Genomic DNA, 20,354 nt, shown 5'->3' with positions numbered 1-20,354 from the left:
AGAGCTGGGACTGTTCAGCCTAGAGGAAAGAAGAGAAGGCCTCAGGGGATCTTATCAATACATACAAATACCTGAAATGAGCATGCATAGCAGGATGGAGCCAGGCTCTTTTCAGTGGTGCCCAGTTGCAGGACCAGAGGCAATGGGCACAAACTGAAACAGAGGAGGTTCCCTCTGAACATCAGGAAACACTTTTTTACTGTGAGGGTGGCTAAGCACAGGTTGCCCGAGCACAGGTTGCCCAGGGAGGTTGTCTTCAGTCCCTGGAGACATTCCAAAGCTGTCTGGACATGGTCCTGGGCAACTGGCTCTAGGTGGCCCTGCTTGAGCAGGGAGGTTGGCCCAGATGACCTCCACAGGTCCCTTCCAACCTCAACCATTCTGTGATTCTGTGATTTTGTTTGGGTGAAGTTACAGATACAAACACAGTCTAGCTTTGACAGCTAACACCTGGTCTTTATCAACTGTTCAGAGAAAGACTAATGCTCAGGCTTTCTTTCACTATTCATCAACCGGTAAGAAATGCATTTGCTACTCACCAGCTTGCCCTTATGGGAATTATCATTTGAAACATGCAGTGAGAAATCACATTTTGCATGTCCAATACTGTTACCCATACTGGGTATATTCAGATAGCCACACTGAGCATCCAAGACTGTAAGACAAAAGGCAGTTTTGAATCCAGCTTTGCTATTTAAGTGTGTGTTGTTCTACAATACAGCTGTACTTACAAGTACAGTAGAGCTTTACACCGTAATAGTGTAACAGATTCTCTTCTGCTTTTTGCTTTTTTTTGACCCAACAGAATCAACTTAGCTCTGGTAGAAACCAAACTCCTGTCTTGTGCATCAACAACAAAATTCTCTTGCTCTGACTGTGCAAGTCCAAAACTTACATTCCATTGTCTGGTTTTGGAGCAAAGGGGAGATTTTGTGGCAAATCCAAGGGCCTTCCTGAACCATTGTACATCCTCTGTCCTCTCAGCACTGCTAGAATTTGTCATTAACCCCATCCATCTCCTGTCTCCTGGATGATGAATAGATTCATCCACTGCATACTGCTTAAATTCACCCAGTCATCTAGTTAGAGGTGAAATATCGCAATACGCACCCACGCGCACACAGTGCTCTCTGAAATTTTAATCTGCTTAACCTGATTACATAGTAGGAGATAATGCTGCACATACAATTCCTGAGTCTGCAGTGGCAGAATGAGGCAAGCGGCAAATCAAAAAGCAGCACTTTTTTGTCTGCTGTAGGTAGGAGCAACCTGCTGCAGATGCACAATGGCTTTGATCATCTGCCGTGTCCTTAACTGGGGGAGACAATGCTGGTGCTATTCTTCCTTCTTTGCTCTTCCTTTTTCTTGGGGGGGCTGTGACTCTCTTTTATTCCTTTTGTCATCTTCTTTGCATTTTCACTACACAGGGGATATTTTACCTGTGTTGGCTGTATGTTCTTTGTCCTTTTTCTTATGTCTTCTTTTCTCAAGGTTGCATTACCTTAGTGATCAGTAATTGATGCTTTGTGATGTGTGTTTATGCTCTTGTGGGCCACTGGTATCATCTTGTGCTTGTGATCGGAGGACTGCTTTCCTCTGTGATCAACCTCTGCTTGTATTCTCCACAGCCCATACACATATTGGGAATTCAATGTGTACATCTCAGAATATACTCCATTTTCAGACTGGATCCCAAGATTATGGTACCATGTGATACAACTCTTTCTTCAGTAGTTCCAAGTGTAGTTTGGCACCTGCTATTAATTTTCCTGTGACATGTAACTGTAGCTCAATATAGCTTTTTTTTTTTCCCCAAAATGGAGCATTACCTATCCACTAAATACCAGATGAAAAAAAGAACTGAGTTGGAATGGGGAAAGGTCCAATTGTATTATCCTTTGATTTGACAGCAGAAGTCAAATTTTATAGCTCTCTGCTTATGAAAAAATGAAATAATCTTACATGACCAGGTTGTATCGATGTCTGTTTTCCACAACCTCCTAAAACTCTTGACAGGTTCATCCAAACTGGCTGAAGGTCTGAAAGGTGGATTGTCCCTGCAAGATTTTCAGAAATAAGCAATGAAGAAAAAGAGGAAGCCCTTCAATATGTTCGCCTCTTAGAAACATCAGAAAATCCCTACAGCAATCAATAAAACTACAGGAAACAAATTTTTGGATCTGCTGTCAAAATCTACTGAATTTTATCTTCAAAAAAGTCATCGAGCCTTTCCTCTTAACCCATCCCAAGGTCAGCAAGATTCATACTTTCACACAAAAAAAAAGGAAGCAGACTTGAAAGGAATCAAAACCTAAATTGCCCATCTGACTGCTAAAAATTACATTATCTGTCGCCTGTTCTCCTACTAGGGCTACACAGTTACATAAAACAGCATCAATTTTTAGCATCCCTGGGCCCTCCCCGGGCTGCAGGCTGGTCTCTGCTCCAGCGGGGGCTCTGCAGGGCTGCAGGGGATCCCTGCTGCGGGCCTGCAGCCCCTCCTGCCCTCCTCCTCCTGCGGCCTCGGGCTGCCTCTGCTGCTGCTCCCTGCTTGGCTTCCTCCTCCTCTGCCTGGGCCTCCTTTGGCCCTTTCGGCAACCCCCGGCGCCCCCAGCTTGGCTGAGGGGCTCAGCTGTGTCCTGCGGTGGGGCCCTTGGAGCCGGCTGGGACCGGCTGGGACCGGCTGGGACCGGCTGTGTCCGGCACGGGGCAGCCCTGGCCTCTCCTCACAGAGGCCGCCCTGCAGCCCGACTGCCAAAACACCTGGGCACGGACACCCTGTACAATCTCAAATGCAGATGTTTTGATGTGCAATCCAGAAAACGATCCATACTCATCCTTATGGGAATATAACTATGTGGTGACATCAAGAGGTAAAACTTAATACCGTCTTTTTCATCATTAGCTGGCATGATTAGGAATTTATAGTGAATAGGGGTATATCACAAAAGAAGTTGATGTTTTTATACTCCATTTACCAGAGTAGAGCTGATTAAGTAGATTTCAGGGCTGAGAGGCTTATATCATGGAAGAATTTACTCTGGAATTGGAAAAATCAAGTCAGTGCACAAGATGGGAAAAGAAAAATCCAAGATGATACTACAATAGGTCAGAGGATGCCCAAATTCAATTTTGGTTTATGTCTTCATGATATATATACATTTTCTTTTCAGCTCTCAGTATATGCAGCATTAGTATGAAACTTCATTTTTTTATCCTGTATCTATTTCAAATTGCAACCAAAGAAAATGCATCAGTTCAACCCATCAGCCCAAGCTGATGGATATATTCTGCTTCTCTTCAGTGCACTTTAAGAAAGACTATTTATCTTTATCTTACATTAAACATCTGTGGAGAATCATAAAGCACTTCAGAGTGGCTAAAAAATCCCAGAATTCAATAGGAATGTTTTCTTTCTAACTGCTGAGTTTTTTACATTATGTTTTTCACAATTAGGTATACAGCAATTTCAAAGAATGTATCGTGAACTTGACTATGTGCTGAGGGATATTACGGGCACTATCTGAACATAGACTGCTACTTAAACAACATGTTTTCAGTGGAGTTTTAGTGGTTCATTTGTAAGTGCAGCTTATTAATTTTCTATCTTAAGGACGAAAACAAGATGTAACCATAAAATATTCTTTGATTCTTCTTGAGTTGGATTTTCTTGCTCTATCCCATTTAGCTAGAAGCAAAAGCTGATTTGAATCAGAAGCATTTTCCTTCTGCAGGACCAAATGAAGTCTTCCTTTACAGAGAAACAGTTTCCAATTCAGTAGCAAGGTAATGTAGGTCACTCAACTCGCTTTTTGCTTGGAATCTCTCTTTGTTTTTTGAAGTAACAGTGGCCTTAAAACTGGTAAAAAACAAAAGGTATCTTTTTTACTATAGAACTGAATGCTAATTGCCCAACTAAAAGGCCAAAAGAGATGTTCAAGCACATATATATCATTACATCAACTGTTTTGTAGGCAACAGAGCTAACGAGGCTTGATTTCCTATGGTTTTATGTCATATGTCCCCTGCATATTCCTTATTTCAACAGCCACCCCACCCAGAAACATTTGTTGTGACCCTCCCTCTGCAAAATTCCACTGTCTTCTCAATATCCACCTTTTGCTTCCATAGTAACTCAAGGTCTAACCATACTTCCTAAATACTTCCCACACTCTCTTCAGCTTTCCCCCAGGTTCCAAGAGCCCTACAAAAATGACTCCTACTTTAACTACCACCTAGGCAAGAATGTTAGTATGCACAAAGAGTTCAGTTACTAACACGTTGATTAGCTGAGTGGCTACTGTCAGAACAGCTAATGGCTGAGTTCTCTCTTCCCAACAGCAGTTGCATCAAGAGAATCCTTTTTACTGCTCAGTGACGGTTTTCACTACATTTAGAGGAGTTGAGTATTTTTTTGACCTTTCTCTTCCATCAAATAGGGTGAAAATAACAGAAATGCCATTCAAAAGCAGAGCTGAGATAAGAATGACATAAGCCTTGTTTTCTCAGGAAACCAGGGGAAAAAAAAAAACCACACAAATTTGGTCTTGCCAAATTGCAATAATTTTCTAATGTAACCCACTATATATTTGTTCTTTGATGCTGCCTGTTTCACTCATGAGGCAATCCAGAAGCTGAGGGAAAAAAATATGATAATAGAGTCTCTGGTTGCTAAAAATGGGCTGGAGGGTAGGGAAGGAGCAGCTCATCCCATTACAGCTGCTCAACCTTATTTCATCCAGCAGCTAAAAATTAGCCTTGATATTTTTAGGGGATCCTGAAAAAGATGGAACAGTTTAGAGTAGCTGCATGAAGAACAAGAATGGTCTGGCTGATTTCCCCCAGCTTCCCCATGGTGCCACATCTGAGATACGGTGTTCAGCATTATTCTCTCCCCAAATCTTCAAGCAGTGGCATTGTTATACCAGCTCCAGAATCCAGGAGCTCTCCATCATGCTGGAAAATTCATTGATGTATGGTAGGTTACAGCAATGTCTCTCACTCCCAGAATACATTGTTTTCTTTTACTGTTGTCCTTCATGAAAAAGAAAACACTGAAGGAATACACAGAGATTTTTGCTATCTTCAGTTTAGTGAGAATAATCATAAATCTTGTTACAAGTGCTTCCTTCCTTCCTTCTCTCTGTTTCTACAGTAACACGTCATCTTTCAAGCTAGAAAGTAAATTCTTTGAAGAAATGACAATGTCTGACTTATATGGCTCCCATTCTGATTTGAGACTTACTAAGTAAACAGTCTAGAAAAAAATAATTTATATAGCAATATACTAACAGAAAATGCCACAGAAAACACAGGCATAACAAAGTTATTGATAAGAAAAGTAATAGTATTTCTAACTTCAGTTATATTATACCTACTTTACACATAGGGTCATGAAAGCAACTCAAGCATACGCACCACATATAGAGGGGCTATTTAAGAATGTTTCAAATTAAGGGAGGAACATCTTCTTTATTTTCAAAATCAACATAACTCTTCTTAGTCTCTGTAATCTTCTCTGGTTGTAGCCTAATAGGTCCCTGTCCAATTCGTTCCTTTGCTTGGATTATCTTTGTCACATCAGGGAATGAATATTTACTAGGATCCACTTCCAATTTCTCAACTTGTCCGCTCCTGAAACGAGGGAAACAAATGTAAAAAAATAATTTCAGTGTCAAATATAACAGAACTATTTTGAGTGCCTGTTTATAAACCTGTTGACTTCATTGTGAGAGTTGTTGCTGAGTCCATTTAAACCAGGATTAAGAGTTCTTGTAACTTGAAAATTGATTGTTATAAAAAACCTCAGTGTAAACACAGAAAAGTATTACAAAATCAATAAGATTTTGTACAAAAAAATCCTTAGCCTACAAACATCAAAAGTTAATTTTTTGACATCTGTACTTTGCTCTATATCAGAACATGGTGATTGCTGGTATCATATTACAAATGATTGGCTTTTGATGTAAGACAGGGGTTTTTCAATCTAATTGTTTTTTCGTTCTTTTTTCTTTCTGTTCATTTTTAACACAGTTCCTTCACACTAGCTGTTAATTTCTACGTGAAAGGTTCATCTTTGGAAAACAGAAATACTTTTATTTAGAGAGAAAATGTAATTGCATGAATTTATTTGCTTTTATCAGCTCATTCTTATGTTCTTGGCAATATGAATCCTCACCATGTTTCTATTATGAAAAAAAATTTAAATGAAAGTATAAGAAAGGTTAGAGTTACAACAGAATTTCCAGATTCTATTGCTATTACGGATATTCTTTTAGATCACACATAGAAATGTGTACAGGCCACTCATTAAGGCAACCTATCCACATCACATTATGATCAAAGATGTGAAATATTCTTATACTCTCTGTCTTGCAGCATTTAAAGACACTGTTCTTTTTTAATGGAGGAGCTCAACAAGTAAACAGAAAAAATCTAGCCTGTTTTCAAGCAATTTGTAACTGTTTACATGAAAAATGGCAAAATGGAAATTTAATTGTACAATGAGGTTCTAATTTCTGCAAATTCCAACACAATTTGTACATCTTCACACTAATTTTCATTTTTTACTGAGTGCTACTTTGAGTCAAAGTCCTAAGCTCAGCATTACAAAAGACAGTGTGTCACTCTTCAAAGATGTGAGAAAACTACATGTTTACCCAGGTGATCAGAAAGGCTCATGAGGACTCGAACAAACAAAAAAGTAGCAAAGTCACTGAATGAAAGAATGCATTTCTTTGATGGCAACACAGGTAATGAAAATATATAAATAAAGTATATTAAAAGATTTTTAATTGAAAATCACCATCTTTCATTGTCAAAACAAAGAGTTTTGCCAAGGAGCTTCCAAATTCTGCCAGTTCTTCTCCGTTAAGGTTCTGCAGGGTCTGAGCAGACATCCCAGCCCACATGCATGTGCAGGGTCTCCCAGTGGAGGAGAGATGAAGAGGGATTTGTGGGAGGTTTCCTCCTCCCCTCCTATGCTAGTGCCCAGGAAAGCATGACTAACACAAAAGGCAGCCATCAGCTTCGTCACCTCCTTCAGCCTTGTGCCATTAGATTTTTCTTGTGCTACAGGAATTCTTTGCTCATTTTACTGAGTGGAAAACAACCAGAGAATTACCCTGCTTTAATAAACTGGATAACTTTTTCCAAAAAGTGGCACAAACAAAGAAAAACTGCTCAGAGGAGTATTTTATGGGTGATGGAGACAGATACAAGAAAACTCTTATTTCTTTACCCTGACTGTTCTTCAATTTATAAGGCTAGATTTTTTTGTTATACTACACAGTTTAATGAAATGAAATAAAAGTGGATTCACTCTGTGGCAACATTCTAGAAAAAATTCATCCCCAAGAGGTAAGAGACACTTTTGATTCCTGTGTAATTTATGAAATGTGCTGTGACCCAGAATCACTTTATCCATAGCTGTTGGGGAGAGTTTGCAGTCCTGAGTGATGTGGGTCAGGCAAAGAGTAGAGTCAGGACCCTGAATTTTAGGAAAGCAAAATTCCAGCTCTTCAAGGAGTTGGTCAATAGGACCCCCTGGGAAACTTCCCTCAGGGACAAGGGAGAACAACAGAGCTGTCAGATCTTTAAGGACACTTTCCACAGAGCACAAGAGCTCTCGATCTCCAGGTGTAAGAAACCAGGAAAAGAAGGACAGGCTGAATTGAGACCTGCTGGTCAAACTAAAGGGCAAGAAGGAAATGCACTGGCAGTGGAAGCAGGGACAGGTATCCTGCGAAGAGTATAGGGACACTGCCCTGTTGTTTAGGGATGGCATCAGGAAGGCCAAAGTGCAGCTGGAGCTGAACTCGGCAAGGGATGCAACGAATAATAAGAAGGGCTTATTATGTCAGCCATAAAAGGGAGATCAAAGAAAGTGTACCCCTCCTGATGAGCAAGACTGGCAAATTGGTAACAACAGACAAGGAGAAGGCTGAGGTACTCAACAACTTTTTTGCCTCAGTCTTTACTGGCAACCTCTCTCCTCACACCTCTCGACTGGATGGATCTCGAGGTGGGGACTTGGGGAGCAAAGTGCTTCCCACTGTGAGAGAAGCTCAGGTTCGTGACCACCTGAGGAACCTGAACATACATAAGTCTATGGGACCTGACAAGATGCATCCCAAAGTCCTGAGGGAATTGGCAGATGCAGTTGTCAAGCTATTCTCCATGATATTTGAAAAGTCATGGCAGTGAGGTGAAGTCCCAGGGGACTGGAAAAAGGGGAATATTGCACCCAGTTTTAAAAAGGGTCAAAAGGAGGTCCCTGGGAACTACCGACCTGTCAGCCTCACCTCTGTGCCTGGGAAGATCATGGCACAGATCCTCCGACAAGCTATGCTAAGGCACATGGAGGACAGGGAAGTGATTCGAGACAGCCAGCATGGCTTCACCAAGGGCAAGTCCTGCCTGACCAACCTAGTGGCCTTCTATGATGGAGTGACTGCATCAGTGGACAAGGGAAGAACTATGGATGCCATCTCTCTGGACTTCTGTAAGGCCTTTGACACGGTCCCCCACAATAAACTTCTCTCTAAATTGGAAGGATATGGATTTGATGGGTGGACTGTTTGGTGGATAAGGAATTGGCTGGATGATCGTATCCAGAGGGTGGTGGTCAATGGCTCAATGTCCAGATGGAGACTGGTGACAAGTGGTGTCCCTCAGGGGTCCATACTGGGACCAGTACTGTTTAATATCTTCATCAATGACATAGACATTGGGATCAAGTGCACCCTCAGCAAGTTTGCAGATGACACCAAGCTGAGTGGTATGGCTGACACGCCTGAGGGACGGGATGCCATGCAGTGGGACCTGGACAAGCTCAAGGAGTGGGCCTGTGTGAACCTCATGAGGTTCAATAATGCCAAGTGCAGCGTCCTGCACCTGGGTTGGGGCAAACCCTGGTATCAATACAGGCTGAGGGATGAAGGGATTGAGAGCAGCCCTGCCGAGAAAGACTTGGGGGTACTGGTGGATGAAAAGCTGGGCATGAGCTGGCAATGTGCGCTTGCAGCCCAGAAAGCCAACTGTATCCTGGGCTGCATCAAAAGGAGTGTGGCCAGCAGGGTGAGGGAGGAGATTCTTCCCCCCTACTCTGCTCTGGTGAGACCCCACCTGGAGTACTGTGTCCCGCTCTGGAGCGCTCAGCACAGGGAGCTGCTCTTGGAGCAGACCCAGAGGCTCAGAGCAACCTGATCTAGTTGAAGATATCCCTGCTCATTGCAGGGGGGTTGGACTAGATGACCTTTGAAGATCCCTTCCAACATAAACTATTCGATGATTCTATGATTCCAAAGAGAGCACACCCTGTCCAGAATCTTAATCTAATCACTAATCTGAAGCACCTCAGAAAATGCTAAAAAAGCATAAATATGCAAATGAATTACCCTCAGCCTGTGCTTCCCTCACATGGTAGAAAAGATTTTCCTTGATTTGAAGTACTTTAATTAGTAGTGGCATGTTACATTTGTTCAACTGCTCTAAATCTGTACCAATTGCTATTCATGAAAATACAATAATGTCTATGGAGTTTGAATAGCTTATTGCTTAGTAGCAGAATAAACTTCAATACACCAGAAATCAATTAACAGTAAGCGTTGTAAGTAACAATCCACATCAACAAGCTATGAAAGGATTATATGCATCAGTCATTCTCAAAATTTAATCAGCACATGTTATCTGGAAGTATCTATTAGCAACGGATAATAGGAAAGACTGAGAATCAAGCACAGGTGATTTTTTTCCAGAAAGGAAGTGGGGTTCTATGTACTTATATGCATGTCATCAAATATTCTATACTTGTTTAGTAAAGCTTATAGTGTTATCTCAACTACCATGACACAAGTATTTGGCTGATGACAAGACTCAGTTATGCTGAATTCAGTGCAGCTACAACACATATATCTGCTGAGAATCTGCTCCTCTCATCATGTAATTATGCAAAAAGAGGCTGGGTACTGATGATGTCAAGACTAACCACCTGAAAATTTTTGGAAGAAAGAATGAGTTTTAGGTGATCTAAACATTTTTTCCATGTAATTCTACCTAGCAGAATAAAAATAATCTTGTTGCTAAAGTTATTCCATGAGCAACGGTAAGACAACAATGATGGGCCCCTCACTACAAGAAGGACATCGAGGTGCTGGAGCGTGTCCAGAGGAGGGCAACGAAGTTGGTGAAGGGTCTGGAGCACAAGTCTTATGAGGAGTGGCTGAGGGAGCTGGGGTTGTTTAGCCTGGAGAAGAGGAGGCTGAGGGGAGACCTTCTTGCTCTCTACAACTACCTGAAAGGAGGTTGTAGCGAGGTGGGGGTCGGCCTCTTCTCCTTAGTAACGAGTGATAGGATGAGAGGAAACGGCCTCAAGCTGCGCCAGGGGAGGTTTAGGTTAGACATTAGGAAAAACTTCTTCACCGAGAGGGTGGTCAAGCATTGGAACAGGCTGCCCAGGGAAGTGGTTGAGTCTCCATCCCTAGAGGTATTTAAAGAATGGATAGATACGGTGGTCGAGGACACGGCATAGATGGACATGGTATAGATGGCATTGATAGGTTAACGGTTGGACTTGATGATCTTAAGGGTCTTTTCCAACCTTAACGATTCTATGATTCTATGAAAACAAGAATACTTCTTGCAGCACCAGCTACAGCACATGTCTGGAAATCTCAATGTTTGCAAGTGATTTCAATTTCAGGTTTAAAAAAAAAAAAAAAAAAAAAGTTCACAGTTTTTGGCACTGCTACCTGATGCTGAGTGTTCTCTACTTAAGGGAAAATTACAGTCTAAAGATTAGAGCACCATACAAAAATAAATAGTACTGGATTAAATCCTTTCTTTTTTCCTCGCATTTTTTTCCCTTAGAAAGGCTATTTCTATCTCCACATAGTTCAACAATGCTTTTAAAAAAGAAAATTAAGAGACTCCACAATAAAGAAAGTCAGTCCTTCCATTTTGCATAACTATAGCAGCCTGCTGAACAATCTGGTGTGTGACAGGGCACATATCTGATAATTTGACATTTTTTGATAATTTACACCTTTTTTCATACAGTTCTTAATCCCCATATTTGATATTTTAATGATTTGACAGTTACATTCCCCTGTTTCAATTTCTGAATTTCAATAAAATTTAGATTGCTAAAGATTTCTCATACATTTGATCCAGAATATACAGTTTTTGACATTTGATTGAAAGTTTCCTTTCTGGCATCACGATTTCCAAAGATATTTACAAGTCACCACCAACAGCTTTGGAGAGGCACTTTTCTCATCTTCTAAGATTGTGAATGAAACAGCACAAAAGTAATTATCTTCTTAGAAAAAGTACTAATAAATCCTTTTCTTGAATAATAAAGTGATTCCAGTATATGGAATTATATCTTATTTGAGAGCTTTGAGAAAGACAAATCTTTATTTATGTATGTTAAAAACTGATGGTGAATGTGTGACACTTGCCATGCTCTGGTCTCAACTTCTGAAAATAAAGGGTTAGAAAAATCTACTAGGTAATCTAAGCAAATAATCATGGTTTTATAAATACTTGGAATATTAATACCTCTTTCATTGCATAAGAAGCCTTTCAAGTCTCCCTACATACATTTAATCTGAAATGAAGCTGTAACTGGAGTCTTCAGAATCAGTGGATCATTGGGAAGATATGAATACACAATGGCTAGTAGAATCAAATTCATTTTTCAAGGACTAAACTACAATCAAGAAGAACTAAAAATCACTGGTAAAAAGTTTTGATAAATAAAAGGCTGATGATATCTAGGTCATTCTGTTCTAAAAGACAAATACATTTCTCAAATAGGATTCATCAAACTCAGAATGTACACAAGAGTTGCATCCAAGTTTCTAAAAGTTAGACAGAAAATCATAGTCACTCTGACATTTTCAGCTTCACTGTTCCATCCCTTACCTTTTCTGCACAATCACTTCAAGATACCAAATTTCAAACTGACCTTGTCTGTTAGCAAGAAATAGGCTCCAACACCTGCAATATGCAAATTGACCCTGAATTTCTATAATACCATCTTATTTTCACTCCTTGATTAACCCAGAAAAATAAAAAGTACTGTTAAATTTGTCAGTCAAAGCTGAGTCCCTAATGTTTAAACATTAGGGAAGCTTACGCTGAAAACACACTTTATTCTAACAAGGTGTTAAGACTTTGTTTACAAAGTTATGGAATGTTACAAAGAGACTTTAAAGTACGTCTCTGCCCTCAGTCTTTTGTCCTTGTCACAACTGGAGATTACTTTAGATTGTAGTGATCGAGTTAACCGAACAGTATTCTTGAGAGTGCTTTTCTCCAGAAGGACATGTTTCTGAAGTCTCCTTGCCCTTATTACAGTTATGGATTACCAGATGCCTTTGCGTGTAAATTAATTTTCAAATCACTTCTGAGGCACCTCACCTTTTGTTCTCCTCATTAGTCAGATGATAGAGATGTATACCCTCTATTTTGATTAGCTCCAGGCCTCCATGAGAATGCAAATGAATCTATACTTTAATATTAACTTGAGTAAAAAGCTTTTTTAATATGTTGCTTAGTCATACCTGACCCCACTTTCTGGTTAATAATTCAATTGAATTACAATTCCTATGACTCCTCCTTTCCCAGACAATGTAACTTGTATTGTAAAAATTCTCAATGTCTTCACAACAGCTAACAAACTACGTAGCCTGAAAATATTATTTCTGCAAATCTAATCAACTCTCAAGATTTACGATCTACTCCCAGGTATTTAGAGAAGGCAAACATGGCATCTCAATAGAACTGATAACTGATTTGCCATTTGTGATCTTTCCACATGTTTATTCATGTTTTGTGCAGGCCACACTTGGGATGCACTTAGCTTTCTTCAAGTTAAAATAATCGTAATTGGTTTAGACACAGAAGTGAATTTGGGTTTTGAAAGATCGCATAAATCCTCTTGCAGTTCTTTCAGGTTAGTTTGCCTACAGCTTCATTCAGTTTCTGACCTCATCTTACCTCCTGTTCCCAGTCTTGAGGAAATTACTCATTTTGTTCTACTGTACTTCTCTTTGAAACATGAAGTTCTCTCCTTTCCAACTTGGCACACCTCTATCCCTCTGTGTGTAAACTGTAGAAACGTAAGACTGGGAGAGATTCTCAGCCATTAAGTCTGTGGAAAGGGAGTATTCCCACACTTCACAAGGTTTCTTTCAGAGATCCAAATTAGGACTCCTCACTCCCAAAGAAAGATTCTTACCCTTACATCTACAAATTTTTCCCACAAATATGTTCTTTGCATCTTCTCCACCAAAATGAACCAAACTAAATCAGGGTCATCCAGTAAATCAGAGCTTCACAGTATGTCCCATCTTCAGCAACACTGTTGCATCTCAAGAGAGACAACTGTAGAGTTTTGTAAATAATCAGTGGTTTCTTTCTTTGCTTGTTAATAAATGGAAAAAGCTCAATTAAAAATAAAAAGTTCTCCAGGGAAAGTAAATTAATGCTTGTTCATCACTGTGAAATTGTAGACCATAAAAGAAATTTTGTTAATGAGTCTTATGATGGCATGTTTGCTAGAAAAAGGTTGGAATTCAAATCCAATACAGTGATTAAAAACACACAACTCTTCTTGGCCTCAAGTTCAACATAACTTACAGGCATTTTTGTATATTTGGTGTCTCTCCCAACTAGTGACATCTAGCTGAAACTGGATAACCTGTTCAAAAGCATTCATGGGTGTACCAGCAGACAGTGGTGGACATTCCAGCAGCATATGTTTTGCTTTCATTTTCCTCTTAATAATCCAGATGGAAAAATAAAAAATAGAAAACCCAACCCCCAAAAAGCCATAAATTACATACTGCCACTAAGAACTGATCCCAGTAGAATCTAAGACAGATTTCTAACCTAAAGCATTACCCAGTATTTTCTATAGCACCTCCTGGCTTAGACAACCAGTGCGATCTTACTTAGCTAAAAGGAGAAAGACACTTAGAGCAGTAAGATTTGCAATGCTTGAACTACTCAAATAGAAATCACCTGTACCTTACATTCCTTATTTCATTATAAAAGATGTGTATAGACTAGAACTTGCTGATTTGTTTTTAATTCTGCTTTGTGAAGTACCCTACAAATTGCTGCTCCATTCCTTTGCCTCTTCAAATTAATCCATTCTCTGGCTGTATTTCCCAACCTCTCTATATAAAGTTCTCCAATAAAAAAAAAAACCAAAACAAAGCAAAAAAAAAAAAACCCACAAAGAAAAAGGTGTCTCTCATGTATTCATTTGTATCTTTCTTTACTGGAAGAATTCGAGTGTGTGTATACTTACATTTAGAGACATTTTGAGTTTTATTTCATTTTGTTTCTTTTCCAACATGTCTGAATAGTCTAAAGCTGAGGGTATGAGACAAGGATTATTGACTTAATGTAACTGTTACTCTTAAAGTATGACTTCAGAAAAGTCAGCTCCTACCTACATCTGAATTTCACCTATGCAACCGTGGTGAGCTCAGCTCCTGTACCTCAGAGATGAATTGTGAGGCCAGTTATGGTAAAGACTGGCATACTCAGCTACTACATTAATAGAGGCTTTATAAGTATAATAAATCAATCTGTCAAATTCCTCCCATAGAAACTTGTCTCTTTGAAGGTTTGAAATACAGTTTTGTATACAGTCACAGGATAAATCTCTCTTACGTGGCAGAAGTAATGATAGTATCATCGTGTAATCTAGCTAACAAGAGTTAAAGAGATTTAAAGCACTACATTATATCTTAGCAGATTGTATGTCTGACAGCATTTAGCTAAGACGTCTGTAGCTGTCAAGTGTAATCACTGTAATGAATGTTCTGTAATCTAAGAGACAACTATTCAGCAAATTTTTAACATCTGGCTAGTCAGTGACTTTTCAACTAAAGAGGTCAAAACTTACTATTTTTAGTAAGAACTGTAATTCAAAAGACTTTTTCTACTTCTACTTTTGTGATATATATTCCTGTAATATTTTAACAGTAAAATTTGTATTTTTCCTTCAAAATCTGCAGTAAGCTTATTCATAATTACTTAAAACTGCATTGAAATGAAACACAAATTCTTGGAGTTTCACTATGCCATGGAGTATCTTTAGTTCATCAGCTAGCAGGAAAGGGGACCATTTCACATTATCACTTCCATTACTTCCATGTTCCCATTATTACTTCTATTTAAACACTTACTGTGCAGCCACAACTGAAGGCGCACAGAGGGTTCTAAGGAAATATATATTCCTAATCCACAAATTGCCAACTCTTTTGCTGTTTGGCACAATCCGTTTGGAAGATAATGTCAGTTATCTAATGAAGGAAGATCTAGTTTCCTCCTGGAAAAAAGCTAAGACATTTCTTTTAACTGTTTTCTTTTAATGTATCTAAAGCTTTAGGTGTACTTCTGTTGCAAAGAACCATTCCTTTTGCAAAGTAGAATCACAGAACAGCATCATAGAATGTTTTGGGATGGAAGGGACCTTTAAAGGTCATCTAGTCCGACCCCCATGCAATGAGCAGGGACATCTTCAACTAGACCAGGTTGCTCAGAGCCCCGTCCAACCTGACCTTGAATGTTTCCAGGGATGGGGCATCTGCCACCTCTCTGGGCAACTTGTGCCAGTGTTTCACCACCCTCATTGGAAAAAATTTCTTCCATATAGCTAGTCTGAATCTATCCTCTTTTAGGTTAAAACAATTACCCCTTGTCCTATCACAACAGGCCCTGCTAAAAAGTCTGTACCCATCTTCCTTATAAGCCCCTGTTTAGTATTGAAAGGCTGCAATAAGGTCACCCCGCAGCCTTCTCTTCTCCAGGCTGAACAACCCCAGCTCTTTCAGCCTTTCCTCATAGGAGAGGTGTTCCATCCATCTGATCATCTTTGTGACCCTCCTCTGGATCCGCTCCAATGGGTCCATGTCTTCCTGTGCCGAGGACTCCAGAGCCGAAAGCAGCACTCCAGGTGGGGTCTCACCAGAGCAGAGTAGAGGGGAAGAATCTCCTCCCTCACCCTGCTGGCCATGCTTCTTATTATGCAGCCCAGGATACAGTTGGCTTTCTGGGCTGCAAGAGCACGTTGCCGGCTCGTGCCCAGCTTTTCATCCACCAGTACCCCCAAGTCCTTCTTGGCAGGGCTGCTCTCAATCCCTTCATCCCCCAGCCTGTATTGATACCAGGGTTTGCACCAACCCAGGTGCAGGACGCTGCACTTGGCCTTATTGAACCTCATGAGGTTCACACAGGCCCACTCCTTGAGCTTGTCCAGGTCCCTCTAAATGGCATGTCAACTACACCACTCAGCTTGGTGTCATCTGCAAACTTGCTGAGGGTGCACTTGATCCCAATGTCTATGTCATTGATGAAGATATTAAACAGTACTGGTCCCAGTATGGACCCCTGAGGGACACCACTTGTCACCAGTCTCCATCTGGACATTGAGCCATTGACCACCACCCTCTGGATACGATCATCCAGCCAATTCCTTATCCACCAAACAGTCCACCCATCAAATCCATATCCTTCCAATTTAGAGAGAAGTTTATTGTGGGGGACCGTGTCAAAGGCCTTACAGAAGTCCAGAGAGATGGCATCCATAGTTCTTCCCTTGTCCACTGATGCAGTCACTCCATCATAGAAGGCCACTAGGTTGGTCAGGCAGGACTTGCCCTTGGTGAAGCCATGCTGGCTGTCTCGAATCACTTCCCTGTCCTCCATGTGCCTTAGCATAGCTTGTCGGAGGATCTGTGCCATGATCTTCCCAGGCACAGAGGTGAGGCTGACAGGTCGGTAGTTCCCAGGGACCTCCTTTTGACCCTTTTTAAAACTGGGTGCAATATTCTCCTTTTTCCAGTCCCCTGGGACTTCACCTCACTGCCATGACTTTTCAAATATCATGGAGAGTAAGTATCCACCATTTCCCTTGGACCTTTTAAAAATATTTGAAATACTCCGTAATCAAGATGGTTCACTATTGTGATCACTGCTGCCTAAGGAAAGGGTGCAGTGCTTGTGGCTTATTAGGAATCTCAACAAATTCTTGCAGTTGCCCTATCGTCTTCTCATTATGCAGGTCACTCAAGAAAAGAAGTCATGACTGATCTTTATTAAAATTAAGATATAACAAGCAAAATTAATGACAACTGACCCTTGCAGAGCCATTTTGCCAGTGTCCTAAATAATGAGATGAAGAAGAATACCCATGATCCATAATGCTATTTTTTACTAACTGTTTCGCCTTTCCATCAACGTGCATCACAATGAAATCAAACAAGGAAACAGATGCAACCCTTCAAATATAAGCAGATAAATGTCTTAAACTTTGCTGTTACTATGTCTTAGTCTGGCGTGAATACCATTAGCTATAGCAAGAGGAAAAGGAAAGATTAAAAGATATATCATAGTATTTGTACTTAGGCCAAGTGTCCATCAACCCTAGTGTCTATCTATAGCAATGGCTAGTAACACTTGCTAAGAGTAAAAACAAAATATACTGCATCACTGAAATTTGCTTGCTTCTGGCAGTCATTAACTGAAAGATTTCAAGAGCTGGAGTTTACATCACATTTAATAGGATGGATCTATGTTATAAAACCTTGCAGAATTGCTTTTTGAACCTATTTATTAGTGCAGCAGCTCAACCTGTATACCAGGAAGCAAATACATTCATGAGAGAGATTCAAAATCATTGTTTTCTAAATGGTTTTCAGACTTGGGTTACACAGCAAGGAGCTCTGCAGAGGCAATCCTCAGTAGGTGATTTAGTATCTACCAGTTTAATAATCTGAATGAGCTGATGGAACAAAACTGATCAGCAGAAATAAGTGCTTTTTTGGCTCTGCTATTGGAGCAGATCACTTTATAAACAGCACCAGAGAGGCCATTAGTCTAAAGCTTTTAGACATAGTTTTACTCTATACAAATCAATATTTTCATACTTTCAACAATAACATAATAAGAAGAATATATTCTGGCATGTGAATAACAAACGGACAAAAAATAAAACTAGTGCAAAAGAAAAAAAGGAATTACCTTCTTGCATTTTTTTGCAGTGTATTGCAGTCAGAATCTTTAACTGAAGTTGATACTTTTTGCTTAGCCAGGATTATTTCTTTAGCCTAAAATAAAAATAGACAGAAAAATAAGTCTCATAAAAGTTGATATTTATGCTCACAAGCATTTAAATAATCTCTCAAAGATAGAAAAATTAAGAGAGTAAATGTCACAAGAGAAAATTTATTCACTCTTTCTGTTAGATTTTAACTTTTCATTCAGCATGAAACACATGCATAAGGCAATTTTAACCAAATGATCTCAATGGAATTATATTCGAATATGAGTGTGTGTGTATATATATATATATAATATTTAAATATATACATCTATTTGTATTTAAATATATTATGTCTTATTTAGTACTGTGTTAATAATGCACATTAGTGATTTTCTCCATAGCTAACTAACTGGTTCATGATGTGCCTTCCACCTGCATTTCAGTTCTGGTGTCCATGCACTAGTGACCACAAACTCCCTCAACTCCTTTGCTAAAACAAAATCTCAAGTTCAAAGTCCAAGCAAATTCCCCTTCTCAAAGAAAACATGTCCATCACCATTTTTTGGAAGACATGTTATTGGCAAAAGGGTATCTCATGGCAAAAGCGCCCCTCGTCTTAGCAACATCATGGGAGAGGGACCCCCTCAAGCATTCAAAAGGAAGGAGGAGAAGAGGAACTATACCAAAGAGTTCATTTTATTGACTATTTCTTAGTGAAATTGATTTGAAAGTAGTCTGTTCCAGATGCCCAGCAAACTTAAAGTCTCCATTCTAAAATCTGCAAGAAATAAGACAGAGCCTGTAGCTTCTGTCATTTGTTTCTGAAATTCATTGTGAAGGGGCTGATCCCCTCTGATTCTGTATATACTCTGGTGAAGAAAAGTCTGTTTCTTTGGACCTTCCCTCTCTTCTCTTCTGTTCTTTCTTTTAACAATAATTTATTCCTTTGATTCCCTTGAGACTAATGTTCCTTACTTTGCCCTCAGAGCACATCGTCAAGGATGGTGAGGAAATTTGCTGATTCTGCAATCAACAGAAAAGGCTTCCATGACAAGTGATCGTGGAACTTAGGGAAGGGATAGGATTTGCCTACTAGAACATCTATTATCAATTATCAAATATTGTTTGACCTAAAAGCTCTTTTGCTCAAAAGATGCCCTCCTACCTCTGTTCAAGAAAAAAATTAGGTTATACTCTCTACTTTTTCTTGGTTTTAAAATACAGCTCCATATGCAACAATGGTATGTGAGCTTCATCAAGCCAGTAGTTGACTGTCCATCTCAGTCATGTTGATCAAATGAGGATAACTGTTCTCGAAAACAGAACTGCCATAGCTTCAATTGTGGCCAAATAATATAAAACTTTGGGCTCAGTAGAAAGATAACTGGGTGAAATTTAAAACCTGTGATATACAGGAAGATGGACTAAATTAATATAATGAAGCTTTCTGAAAGTGATTATATGAAACTATTGCTAATGTATTCGTTAAAAAAACAGGAAGGAGAGCTCTTCTAAGATTATTATCAGAGAATTCTAGAAATGGATGTGTTACATAGAGCCTGGAATATATTCAAGAAAACAAAATTAATATGTGCAAACAACATTTTTGAGCTGAGTCATCTTTTCAGTCCACATTTTTTTCCTACAGTGGCTTTCTTCTTCTACAACAGGGTTTTCACTGAGTAACAGTTTCCCTGAAAGACATTTATTGTAAAGGATGAATAGATTTCTAGGGTTCCACAGCTGTATGTCTCCACATGCCTTTGACGGTAATGAAATATTACTGCATTTACCATACCTAGATAAGTGAGAATTATGTAATGAAATTCTATCAAATAACCTTTGCACTGACATGCATAATATATACCACTCCTATTTTTAAATTAATTAAGGAATCTAACTTTCATTGATCTTTAAGTTTCTAAATGCTTTTGAAGGCCTAGGAAATAAAAAGCAGACAGAATTCATTTGTGACTGCTTATATAGTAAAAAATTAATCAAAAAGTCCAAATTCTGCTCTCTGATTCACTAAAATAAGGAACGTGAAGTAAGTTTTAAAACATGACACAGAATGTCACAGAACCCTACATAAAACCTGCTTGTTATTAAACAGTCATTTTTGATGCTGTTTCTCAGACATTAATTAAAATGCTACTGATGTAGTCTGCTGATGACATTTTACAAAATCACTGATTTAACATGCCAATTTTGGTCAACGTCTATTAATGAAACTCTCAGTTTTTAAATTTTCCTGCATCATCTGCAAAGATGACACTACCAGAGCATA

General features: G+C 39.4%; 1 protein-coding gene across 3 annotated transcripts in view; it reads right to left on the bottom strand.

The window, feature by feature from the left end:
• Positions 1–3,120: 3,120 nt before the first annotated feature.
• Positions 3,121–20,354, bottom strand: part of DNAAF11 (dynein axonemal assembly factor 11) — a 41,410-nt gene continuing 24,176 nt past the window's right edge. For all 3 annotated transcript variants that reach the window (XM_087745794.1, XM_087745785.1, XM_087745801.1), the window contains 3 exons: positions 18,046–18,131; positions 5,419–5,634; positions 3,121–3,859 (listed from right to left, as the gene is read on the bottom strand). In XM_087745794.1, the coding sequence (XP_087601920.1) occupies positions 5,448–5,634; positions 18,046–18,131 (273 nt within the window). In that variant the 3' untranslated portion in view covers positions 3,121–3,859; positions 5,419–5,447. The remainder of the gene's footprint in view (positions 3,860–5,418; positions 5,635–18,045; positions 18,132–20,354) is intronic.

Source organism: Nipponia nippon, unplaced genomic scaffold (genome assembly GCF_047370975.1).
Source record: "Nipponia nippon isolate SJK-2023a ecotype South Korea unplaced genomic scaffold, ASM4737097v1 scaffold_1, whole genome shotgun sequence".
Taxonomy (NCBI): domain Eukaryota; kingdom Metazoa; phylum Chordata; class Aves; order Pelecaniformes; family Threskiornithidae; genus Nipponia; species Nipponia nippon.
The sequence above is the reverse complement of the archived record's forward strand: the minus strand, read 5'-3'. Positions and strand labels throughout refer to the sequence as shown.